A 12,439-nucleotide genomic window follows, 5' to 3' on the forward strand; every position below is an offset into this window, starting at 1 on the left:
AGAAGCAGAATTTCTGTCAGACTTCTGCAGGTCATCTAATGTGTTATCTGTTGTATTTGTTCTCTTAATGTAGCTTCTGCTTCTTCCTCAAGACAAGTAAAAGCTCCTGTCAGTAAATTGAAACACAAATTATTGCTCTGTATTATTCCTCTGTTTTTCTCTGCAATGGGAGATTTCTTCCCTGACCTCCATGTTTTCAGTGTAACAACTTATACTGATGACAGTAACAGAAGATTGAACCCATTTCACACTATATTGGTAAACCTCTGACTTGTTTTTTCCTTCCAGATGCTTTGCTTTCATATGTCCAAAGGCTTACAGTGATAGCTCGCATAGTTAGGACCCATTACTGTTACAGTCTCCAGAGAAGAAAGCACACTGAGAGTGCCAGTTAACAGGGAGAGGAGGTAAAGAATGTGGACATGGCAAGTGTAACTTAATCCCCTCGATGTAGATTACAGCGATCTGTTTGTTTGAATTGGAAGCAATAGCAAAGTCCTGCTGGGAGGCCTCTGAGAGAACTGCAGTGATCAAGTTAACCTCAGAACAGCAATGCAAAACCTCATCTGGGATGTAAAGAGAGCATCCGAAGCAATGTGAGTGTGAAAGGAGCTTGTCTGTTAGAGCCTTTGTTTTTTTTCTTCCCCAGTGGTTGCAGTCTTGTCTGCAGCTCAGGTTGTCACCTCAGTGAACTATATCATGAAGGAAAAGAATGAATGTTATGCCCTTACTCAAAAGCAAAACATCTTCCTAATCTTCAACTCTGGAAACAGGTTCTAAGGGTTCATAGAATCACAGAATGGTTTGGAAGGGACCTTAAAAATCTTGTTCCAACCCCCTGCCATGGGCAGGGACACCTTCCACTAGACCAGCTTGCTCCAAGCCCTGTCCAACCTGGCCTTGGAACACCTCCAGGGATGGGGCAGCCACAGCTTCTCTGGCTGACCTGTTCCTCTGCTTTACCACCCTCAGAGTAAAGAACTTCTTTCTAAGATCTGATAAATTTCTCCTCTTGTAGTTTGAAACTATTCCCCTTGTCCTCTCCCTATCAGCCTGTGTAAGAAGTCTCTCTTCCTCTGTAAGCCCCCTCTAGGTGCTGGAAGGTCTCCCCAAAGCCTCTTCTTCTCCAGGCTGACCACCCCCAGCTCTCTCACCCTGACCTCACAGGAGGGGTGCTCTCTCTCTGATCACCTTCATGGCTCTCCTCTGCACTGCTCTAACGGGTCCACAGATTTCCTGTGCTGAGGACTCCAGATCTGGGTGCAGCACTGCAGGTGGGGTCTCACGAGGGCAGAGACCTCTTCCTTTGGTGCTATTCCTAGAACTGTCCCTTGGTGCTGAGTAAATATTTCCTTGAACTGAAAGTACATGTTAACTAATAGGGGCGTCCTCCTTTCCGGTCTACCCACGATGACAGCCCTGATGCTCATTTGTCTGTCTCTGACAAACTCTTGCAAGCCTCCTTGCAGTAGGAGTAGGCCTCTGGAATCTGTTAGTCAAACTCCCAACGTTGTCTCATCCAGACTGTTCCGAGAAATCACTTCTGTGACGTTGGCTGCAAAACAAAAGAAGCTGCATATGTCTGTCAGAACAGTCCCAAACCACGGCTGCCAGACGTGTCTCAAGCAAGTAACACTGCAGCCATACATCTGTAAGACGTCATTCCTGCCCCTGTTTTTTCCTGAAGAATTTCCCCATCAGAACTTACTTGTCAAGCCCACTGTTCCAAACCCTTAGAATTTATAACTGTGGAGCACTTCTCCAGTTGTGTGTACGCTTGTATGTGATGAGGTAGTTTTGCATATTAGTGCCTGCACATGGCTGGAACTGTAGGATTGACAGCATTGGCATCCAGCAGTCCTGGTGCTGCAACGTTCCTGCTGGAACTTGACTTTTTGACATTTGTTATTCTCTGAATTAAAGACCCTTCAAGTCCTTCCCGAGGCTTTATTGCCAAGCTGATGTTTCCAATGCCTGTGCCAGAAGAAACTGAAATATTTAGTGAGGCTGAGTCATAGATTTTCTGTTGTGAACTGATGCAATATCCAGTGAACTGAGCCCTTGGTGGAACTGTTTCCTTCTTCAGGACTTTGAGCTTTCTGCAAAGCTGGTTTCAGGCACGATAGTGAAAGCATCAAAAGGTAGTTGGCACTTTAGCAAAAGCAAATGATTTTTGAGGCAGTTTGGCCCTGAACTGAGTGTCAGACCTTCTGCTCTTTGTGAGTGATGCAAGAAGAACATAGTGAGACTTGAAAGTTGAGACAATTTTTTTGGATGTTCAGACAGTGTCAGAACATCGTGGATGTGACTCACATCCCACCCAGCTAAAGCTCAAGACGAAATGTTTTTAATCCATGTACAGTCTAATGCAGGATGTTATTGACCTTGGAGTGGATGGCAGGCAGTAAATCTGGGTGTAAATCTCTGCAGGTCCTGCTGGTAGCAGAATGTTCATTGAGTTTCCTGATGGACCTTCAAGACATTAAACCCAGGATTTATCATCTCGTTGCTGATGAGAGCGCAGTTGTTTTTCAGGGCGTTTCACCCTGAACGCAATCTCTGTTGCTGACAAAGCACAGCAAGAGTCCGCTTTTTGTGCACTTCTTCCTGAAAAGTTCCTGGAACTTTGGGAGGAAGCTCCTGCCTATGTCCTCATGAAATGGCAGTGATTGTAGTGCTGCTTTCTGTCTGAGCCACAAGAACTCCACATGGAGTCATCTTATCTTGAACTACATCCTGTAAGCTTTCCAGATCCCATAGGAAATTCCGCGCATTTCCCTAATGTGAGGGATCTGCCCTAATTGCTGCCAGTGGTGTCCTGGAATGCTGGAATTGCACAAGCTGTCCTCCCTACCCCTGCACATCCCAGTAAGAAACAGGACTCTTGTTCCAGTGCAGTGTGAATTTCCTTTTGAACCCCAGCCCTTGCCCAAAACAAACACAGCTCTGAAAACTCCTCTGTATGTATTTGTTTTTGGAAACCAGCTGTGGATCTTACACACCCCTTATCAGAATTAAAATCATTTTCTAGCAGCTAGAATGCTACAGCACTGGAACACCAGGGCTTTCCTTCAAAAGAAAATCTCTAGAAGGGCAGGCTAAAGGATAATGGTATTGATTCTGCTCTAACAGTTTTGGCATGATTCTTACTGTGGCATTGTAACCATTATTTCTTTGACTTAGGTGCTTTGAATTTGGGGACAGCAGTACCTAATGTGAGGCACACTGTCATTATGAGCCCGATTTTGCTCTCCATCACTAGCCCCACAGGTAGCCCAGACTCTGTTCTTAAACCTGTAGGAAACAGCTGTCAGTGAGGTAGAAGACTTCCTGTAAGGTTTATTGTGAGCTGGATGAACATATCCTGAAAACAGCAGAATAACAACTAGGAACTTTCCTCCACTCTGTATCATGCTGTCGGGAGAAATGAATTGTATCAGAATGGTGGTTAGAATAAGAATCAGTTTAGACTGAGTTAAAGAACCAACATTTTGCCAAGGATGTTGCCTTTGACAACCTCAGAGCTAAAAAAAACCGAAAGAAAATCTATGAGTTTAAGCTGCTCAGAGAAGGAAAGTTCTATGCCTTGCATGTAGAGCCTGGTTCTTACATTGTGGCCTGACTGAAGGTGGGGAGGGGCCATCTTATGGGCCAGCAAGTTAGATGGCTCCCAAGGAAACCCCCTCCCCTTCTGCAGGGCAGGAACAGGGTTGTGACAAGTGGCATAACTGGCCTGACTTCTCTGAATGACGCTAATGGTGACTGGTGTCACAAAGTCTCTAGAACCTCCTGAGAAAAGAGGTTATTGTAGTAACAAACCGGGTTATTTGTATCATAACAAATCAATTATTGTAGACTCATTTTGCAGATGTTCTTTAGTGTCATAAAGCATATGAATAATTGTGGGGTTTATCGCCAGATTTTAAGTTTTGAAAGTTTTTAGGAGAAAGCAATTTCTTTCCGTGTATCTGACTGCTGGTTTTTTTGGGTTCTTTTTTTTGTTCGTTTGTTTTCCCAGATCCAGCCCTATGAGAAGATCAAGGCCAGAGGCCTGCCTGATAACATTGCTTCTGTCTTGAACAAGCTGGTGGTTGTGAAGCTCAATGGTGGCTTGGGCACAAGCATGGGCTGTAAAGGCCCCAAGAGCCTCATCGGGGTGCGGAACGAGAACACCTTCCTGGACCTGACTGTGCAGCAGATTGAGGTAACCTTTGATGAGCTTTTCTCGCTGCGTTGGAGGAAGCAACACACACTGAGCTGCTCCTGCATGACTTGTTAAGAGGGATCAAGTGGAGGCTTGCCAAAAGGAAGAGGAGAGGGAGACGAGGTCTGGTCACAGTGCTGGGGTGAAGCAGAGAATTCCTTTGGGAAGAATAGACACGAAAGGGATGATGCAGTCAGCGACTGAACTCTGTGTCCCCCACATGTATTAGCACAAGTGTGATCCAGCCTGTGCACACCAGCCCTGGATGGGGGGATTGTGTCCAGGAACACAAGCAGTCACACTGTAGAGCTTGTCTGGCCTGGGTAACTCCTGGGCTTGTTTCTTGACTCCTCCAGCTGCAAGTTCATCTTTTCAAAAAAGGGTTTTTTTAATGTGCATTAGAACAAAGCTTTTCACAGCAGCTCCAAGTTCCTTGATGAATTTAAACTCTTGTGCTGGAAGAGATTGCTGGCATTTTCCTCTGAAGAAAGAAGAGCAAAAGAAAGTAACAGCTGCTGGTGTTGGGAGAGGACATTTCAGCTTATGTTTTTAATGCTGAATGTTCATCTTACAGCAGATAATGAAGACAGTTATTAGAGTAGGAAGTGGGGTGTGCCTGGCCCATGGTTTCTGGAGTGCCAACAATTTTTGCCTCAGTGTGGTGATGTTTGGAGTGACTCTCCCATGTGTGCTAGATGGTTCTATGGAAAACTCAAATTTAAATCCAACTGATGCAGCCCTTTCTCCAAAGCATCACTGTGGAAGTCTCTGACTCCACCAAAGTGTAATGATCCCAAACGCTCCAGCAGATGAGGGTGAGCTGATACACAAAGCTTAAACCTCACTCAAGTGTCTTTTTTTTTTTTTTTTTTTTTTTTTCCCCCTGCACATTCTATTTTTGGTGGAACACTGCTATGATCTCTGATTTTTTTTGCCTTTGGATGTGGAAATGCTCTTGTGTATTTCAGGTCCATTCTATAGATTCCCAAACAATTAACATGGTGATGTTTCATTTATTGTGTGCTCTTGATGCAACTGTCCATCTCTCAGCCTGCCAAGAAGGCTTGGAAGTGCTTCCTGTGCAGAGACAGTGTGGAAATGTCACCTTGACAGGCTGCAACAATTTGATGGAAAACATGCCTTTTGTAATCATAAGTAGCTGTAACTTAAAATGATCATTTAGTGGCATCATGGTTTCAGATTTTAGATCTCAAGGCAGGTTTAAAAACAAAGGTTCACTAATTAAAGATAGATTAATTAATGTGGGTCTTATCTTTACTACTAACAGGGATTTATTTTCCTTTACCTGATATATTATCCTTTCTGTCAGCATAAGTGCATCTCTTTTTTTCTCTCACACATTCATTATTTCCAGTCTGTTTTACCTAATTTCTTTCTCCCAAAATCTCAGGTGTCAGGCGTTAAAGCTAATAATACATGCTGAATTTACCATTTATTTCCCATCTCAGCATTTAAACAAATCCTACAACACTGATGTCCCTCTGGTTCTCATGAATTCCTTCAACACAGACGATGACACAAAGAAAATCCTGCAGAAATACAGTCACAGCCGTGTGAAGATATATACTTTTAATCAAAGCAGGTATCAAAAGACTTCTCCACTTGGGGTAGAAAGAAAAACTAGCTTGTTTCTCCATATTCCGAATGGGGTGGACTTCAGTTTGAGGTGCTGGGGTAGCAACAGTGTCTTCTGTACCCGTGTTTGGTCTCTTTTGGGCCTCGTGGAGAGACTGAAACATCAGGGTCTTTGGTAGAGTCAAGGGCAATGTATTAAAATTGAGGGGGGGGTCTGTGGGCCCCAGTTTCTAAGGAATGTACAAATAGTGGTGTACTGGATGCTGGCCACTTGATTCCTGAATTTGCTTTTAGTGTCCTTGGGCTCTGGAGGGAGACAGACCATGGTTCTTTACGAAAAACAAACTCTAATCCAGTTGGCTGCTGGGGTTAGAGGTGTGTTTGATATGCTGTGAACCTGCCTGTCAGAAGAAAGTTGGTTTGCAGTGTGGTCTGAGAACTGTGGCTTTAAATCCCTGAGTAGATAGATTGCATTCTGTAGCTTCTCAGTGACAGCTCAGAATTTGGATGGGTCTTCCAGTTCAGAGTACTCAGGAAAAGCATGCTTCCAAAAACCCATGGAGTTGCACCTTTCTGTAGCATTTTTTTCTTTGTGCTAGTCTGACACTGGTGAGAATGTAACAAGACCTATTGTCCTCACAGGTATCCCAGAATTAACAAGGAAACTCTGCTGCCAATAGCCAAGGATGTCTCTTACTCAGGAGAGAACACAGAGTGCTGGTACCCTCCAGGCCATGGAGACATCTACGCTAGCTTCTACAACTCTGGTCTGCTGGACAACCTCATTGCAGAGGGGAAGGAATATATTTTTGTGTCCAATATAGATAATCTGGGTGCCACTGTGGACCTTTACATTCTTAACCACCTTATGAACCCACCCAATGGAAAACGCTGTGAGTTCGTCATGGAAGTCACAAACAAAACCCGGGCGGATGTGAAGGTAAAGGGAGATGGGTGAAAGTCTGAGTGTGTTGGTGGCCATCTCCAGCCTCCTCTGAATCCATGGATTCAGACATGCATCCAGTCTTCTCATAGCTATTTTAGGCACCATTTAACACATCAGCTGGGATCTAATTTGAGATGCAGAAAATCAGCAAATTTAGGAAGTTCTAATTCATGGAACAGATTTGGTCTGTGTTCTGGGCAGCAGCAGACAAGGACAGTCTGGGCTGGACTGGAAGCACGAGTGATTTGTGGGGGGTGCCGGTCACAACCTCTGCACCTTCTCCAAAAACTGTCACGTGCACAGGGGCAGAAGCTTCAGTTGTGTATCACAGAAAACTGCCTAAGCCACTTCCCAACCCTGCATTGCACAGCTCTGTGTGGCACAGCTGCCCATCTGCTCCTGCCCTAACCCCTGGCTTTGTGCGAAGTCCAGGAGTGACATTTCTCAGAGGTTTATGACATGTATCAAATACTTGTAGCCTGCAGTAATTTGTCCTGCAACTGTGCTCTGCCTCTCTTCTTTCATATGTGAAAATGTAGATTTGGATTTTCTCTGTATTCATTAGGGAAGCTCTGACTTAGCCCTACAAAAGCACAGCAATGCACTCTAAGAGTACTTAGATTTAATTTAGCTTTTGCTCCATCATCTAACAAAGTACTGCTGACAGTGATTTTTGATAACAGCAGCATTTGCAAGATATTCTCAACAACTTTCATTAAAGGAATTAACTGTCTCGGAGAGCTGAAATATGATCGTTGGATGGTTCTGACTGTACTTATTTAAACATGCTCCTCTATAATTAGTAACCTGGTAGCTGGTTACTAAAAACAAGAAATGTGTTTTCTCTGGGTTTCTCTGGCCACCAGACCAAGTGCATCTGCCTGTGTTGAGGAGAGGATTTCTCTGGCTTCTCACGAACAGGGCTTAAAACCTCTCATTTGCCCCTTGCAGGGTGGCACGCTGACGCAGTACGAGAATAAGCTGAGGCTGGTGGAGATAGCTCAGGTCCCAAAAGCACATGTGGATGAATTCAAGTCTGTGTCAAAATTCAAAATATTCAATACCAACAATTTGTGGATTGCTCTGTCTGCAATTAAAAGGCTGCAAGAGAAAAATGCCATTGACATGGAGATCATTGTTAACCCAAAGGTAATCAGCTCTGGCAGGGGTTTCAAGAACACTGACCCAAACAAACTGTTTGTTTCTGGGTGGGTAACAGGCACTGCTGCTTCACAGAGCTGGTCTGGGGTGAGGGCAGAGCTCTGACTGATGCTGGGCTCCAGTTCTGAGTGCCAGGACCTGCTCCATGTGTTACCTGGGTTTTCTGTTCCAGACTCTGGATGGAGGCTTGAATGTTATCCAGCTGGAGACTGCAGTTGGTGCTGCTATCAAGAGTTTTGAGAACTCTCTGGGGATAAACGTACCTCGAAGTCGTTTCCTGCCTGTGAAGACCACCTCGGATCTCTTGCTCGTGATGTCGAATTTGTACAGCCTTAACGCAGGGTCTCTAACGATGAGCGAGAAGCGCGAATTCCCAACAGTGCCTCTTGTCAAACTGGGAAGCTCCTTCACAAAGGTAAACTCCTGTCACGACACCTGGTGTTCACCTCTTTGAATAAAGATGCAGTTCATAGCAATAAATTACTGGAAAGTGAGGTTTGCTTTATCTACCTCTGCCCCCCTGGGCCTTCCGTTTTGCTCTTTGTAAAGCCTGTGAGAATACAAATATTTACTGTTGGGTGCTCCTGTACCCCTCGGCTGAGCAATGGGAGGTGGGCTGGCTGTGTGTGCTCCCCAGAGCTCGCCCAGCGCTGGTGGGCAGCCCCCCTGCTGTTCCTCACACTTGTTTCTGAAGGAAATCACAATTACAAAGTAGCAACTTTTGTATTGATTCAGATGTAGGTTATAGGAAAGGCTCCTGAAGAGTATTCAAGAGGCCCTCACGGTTGTCTTAATCCACAGATGGCTTTAAAACTGTCTCTATTATTTCCTCTTTCCAAAAGGTTCAGGATTACCTGCGGAGGTTTGAAAGTATTCCAGATATGCTGGAGCTGGATCATCTCACGGTTTCAGGTGATGTTACGTTTGGGAAGAATGTTTCATTAAAGGTGAGTGTGCAGTGGGGATGCTGCTTCTTGGCTGTTGATCCTGAATTGATCCTCTGCCTGTACACAGAGGCCATAGGAGCACTCCTGGGAATTGGGTAACTGGCCCAAAGATGGCAGAGGCCATGGCTGGACAGTGACCCTTGTGGTGGTGTGCAAGATGTTGCTGCCAGAGCTGCTGCTCTGTGCAGGCCCAGGCAGAGAGGTTTATTTATGGACCTTGAAAGCACCACAGACCTCACATCTCTGTTCAAACACTGCTGCCACCTCTGTCCTTTGGCTCAGTCCTACCTCCCTTCCCAGGCTGGCCTTACCACCCCTTTTCGGGCCCTTTTGCATCATTTTGGGGTTCTCAATTTATTAGTAAATGATAGAGCTGAGCAAGTTAGTTTCTCCCTCAAATTCTTCCTTAGGATCTTGCCAGTCCTGGCAGCACCTACTGTTCTCTAAGGCAATTCAGCAGGTGCCAGGGGTGGAAGGTGGGGCTGCAATCACCTGGCACAGGCTTGGACTCCAGGCTCTGAGCTGGCCCTCTGTCCCTCCTGTTCAACTGGAACAGGAGCCTTCCTGGGACACACCTGGGGCTGGGGGTAACATTTTTTCACTTCAAGGCAAGCAGACGTGACAAGGGCCCTTAGAGGAAGCATGCCTTCAAAGAAGTTACCAGTTTACTTGATGGGGGTAACATTTTTCCACTTCAAGGCAAGCAGATGTGACAAGAGCCCTTAGAGCAAGCATGCCTTCAAAGAAGTTACCAGTTTACTTGTAGGCTGATGGGATCTAGTATGGTAATGAAAAAGGTTCCAGTGATGCTTGTTTAAAACCTTTGTTCTGGGGAGGAAAAACCCCCAAAGGTCCGTGCAGAAACAATACAACTAAATGCATTCAGGCTCTGGCTGTGGTACAGCTGACACCTGACTGCTCCTCCAGACAACCTCTTCCCTCCTTCCACGTCAACAGGTAACAGGTTTCTGAACACTTGCTTTCTTTTCTGTAACCCCAGGGAACAGTCATCATCATTGCAAACCATGGTGACAGGATTGACATCCCAGCTGGAGCTCTACTAGAGAACAAAATCGTATCTGGCAACCTACGGATCCTGGACCACTGAGTCGAGGAGAGGGTACGGTCAGGGCTGGGGCTGCTGTGCCAAACCAGCCTCGTCATGGAAGAACCTTTTAAGCATTAGAAATCTAAGTACACAGAGGGCCTATGCTTTGTCATCTTCACAGTACCCTGCAGTATTAATTTAAAATTAATTTCTCTTGCTTATCTTTAAGCAGCCACATAAGCGCCATGGATGTGCGTAAGTAATGCTTCAGTCCTTAAAGAGATTCTGTAACTCAGTTAATATAACCTTGAAGTGCAATACTGTTTGTCTTGCGGGAAGATGGACAGATCTTCTTTGATAAGAAGTTCAGAGGCTTGCCTCGACCATGCAGTAGTTTTGAATTGCTTGTAACTGCAGAAATAAAGCTGTGAAGCAATACATGTGGGACAACATGGTTGGCAACTCCTGTGACGTTTTAGGAAGGCACAGTTGAAAACCAAAAGTTTCACTACTGCTAAATAGGCTCTTAAAACCCTGTATTTCATGTGCTCACAACCTGTAGCCCTCTTCAACCGCCCCCCAAACTACAAGTGGGATGTCCTGTCCCAGTTGTATGTGGAGGTACTGGGGTAAGGCTGTCAATACCTCCATTTCCGTATCGTGAGAGTGGGAATCATCCGTGTTCCAAACTTGCCCAAAGAATCCAATACTTGAGAAAAATGCCTCAGTAGCCACGTGTGGTGTTTGCTTTCTCACATCCCATTAAGACTGGATCTCCTGTTAATATCTTAATCCTTGATCTGCCCTCTTTTTTCAATAAATGGATCACGTTGACTACACCTATGTTCATATTGTCACAGCCATGTATGTTAATTTATCTTCTCTTGAGTTTCTAAATTTGTACAGGAATCGAAATCCCTGTCCTGATCACTATTGATTTCTTAATGTTTCTCTTGTATTTACATGCAGACAACTTTATTTTATAAGCTTAGTATAACACTGGTATGTATCATTAAAGAAGTTGGTCTTTAAAAACAACTGTGATTTTAGAGCTTTATTTTGACTGACAATTAATGACACGTGTTATGCTACCAGGTCAGCATGCCTGGCTGAGGGCACCACAGGCACACACACACTGCAGCAGAGACCATTCCATCAGACATGATCATCTCAGGGTTAGGCACTCGACTGGGGTCAGGTACAGAGGGGTGAGGTGTGAAACACAGGCACTTGTACTGGCTACTGCCAGCCTCCGGTCTGTTAAAGATAGTATTAAAAACTCTGAAATACATTGATGGCAGCTGCACTCTCCTTAATGGTGCAGCCTTTTATAAGCAGCCTAAAAACCTGAACATTCTTCTTGCCCTATTCTTTGTGGCTCTGTCCTTCCCCACTGGCTGGGGCCATGGGCAGCTGGAGGTGGCCATCCCTACAGCAGCCCTTCTCCCACCTTCCAGTTCCCCCAGGAGTCCCAGTGTTACCCTGTCACTGATACTGAGGGTCAGGTCACTCCTCCATCCCCCAGGGAATGGCTTTGAGGAACTGGCCCTTGCTTAGAAAATCTATCTTCAGATTTTAGGTCATGAGAAATCCCCTGGAACAGGATTGCTCCCTAACAAAGCTGAATCCTATATGTGAGCAATCAAAAGACATTTATTTATATAAAGTTCTGTAAAAAAATAAATTTTAGAACAGCATAGTTTCATAGAGAAAAACATTTTCTACAGAGTTCCAACTGCAAGATTTTTATATTGTACCATCATTAAATAAGGTGGGACACCATGTGAATTTCATTGCACTAGAAGAAATGCAAAGCATCTTTTTAATATAAAGATATACAGAGCATTCTAGACAACTACAGCTGTGTTACAGCTATGTGTTCTTTTGGATTTGGTCCAAAGAAACCTGAGTCTGTTTCCAGAGAGAATGAAAAAACATTGCACAGACAGCTGATCACTTGTTTCTTGCTGAAGGACACTGGAAGGATCTCTCCCTGCAGCACCCTCTGAGTCTAAGCTCCCCCGACTGTCAATCCTGCCCTTCTGAGGCTCTGGGCTCAAGCATTCACCTCACCGTCGTCACGCTGCTTAGAAGAAAGTCAGTCTGTTCTCAGAGCCAAGTGACTGCTCCCAGTGGATTATCACCTCTTCTGCTCCCAGATTTCAGCCATGTTTAGATCTAAGTTGTTAAGGCCTTTCAGAGCTTGAAGGTTTCCAGTGTAAAAAGCCACATCTGAAGTAACCAGCCTGCAGTGAAACACACAAGATTAGAATCTGACCCCATCCCATCCACCTGGAGTGCCTGGACAAGCAGACAGGGTTTGTTGAGGACTTTGGCACACAATTGCTACAATACATGTTCAAATCCTATGCCTGGATTAGATATTTTAAGTATCAGTTCAAAACTCAATGCTATGGATGTGGTTTATTTTACAGCAGTGATCATCCATAACAGGATTACTGCTGGGTGTAAAACTAGTTCTAGGGAAGGGAGATCAAACCATGAGTTCAGAAAACTCAGCAGGCATTAGGCCTTTA

At 44.9% G+C, this 12,439-nt stretch overlaps 2 protein-coding genes across 4 annotated transcripts in view; one reads left to right on the forward strand and one right to left on the reverse strand.

Moving 5' to 3' along the window:
• UGP2 (UDP-glucose pyrophosphorylase 2) overlaps positions 1-10,940 on the forward strand; it is a 14,600-nt gene extending 3,660 nt beyond the window's left edge. Inside the window, exons 3-9 of the mRNA XM_008644382.2 lie at positions 4,019-4,204; positions 5,674-5,807; positions 6,443-6,740; positions 7,698-7,895; positions 8,080-8,322; positions 8,750-8,854; positions 9,855-10,940. Of these exons, the coding sequence (XP_008642604.1) occupies positions 4,019-4,204; positions 5,674-5,807; positions 6,443-6,740; positions 7,698-7,895; positions 8,080-8,322; positions 8,750-8,854; positions 9,855-9,962 (1,272 nt within the window). The 3' untranslated portion in view covers positions 9,963-10,940. The remainder of the gene's footprint in view (positions 1-4,018; positions 4,205-5,673; positions 5,808-6,442; positions 6,741-7,697; positions 7,896-8,079; positions 8,323-8,749; positions 8,855-9,854) is intronic.
• A 1-nt stretch (position 10,941) lies between these two features.
• Positions 10,942-12,439, reverse strand: part of VPS54 (VPS54, GARP complex subunit) — a 48,284-nt gene continuing 46,786 nt past the window's right edge. For all 3 annotated transcript variants that reach the window (XM_017726748.1, XM_008644383.2, XM_017726749.1), the window contains one exon: positions 10,942-12,148. In XM_017726748.1, coding sequence (XP_017582237.1) covers positions 12,043-12,148 — 106 coding nt within the window. In that variant the 3' untranslated portion in view covers positions 10,942-12,042. The remainder of the gene's footprint in view (positions 12,149-12,439) is intronic.

This window comes from Corvus brachyrhynchos, unplaced genomic scaffold (genome assembly GCF_000691975.1).
Source record: "Corvus brachyrhynchos isolate BGI_N302 unplaced genomic scaffold, ASM69197v1 scaffold312, whole genome shotgun sequence".
NCBI lineage: Eukaryota > Metazoa > Chordata > Aves > Passeriformes > Corvidae > Corvus > Corvus brachyrhynchos.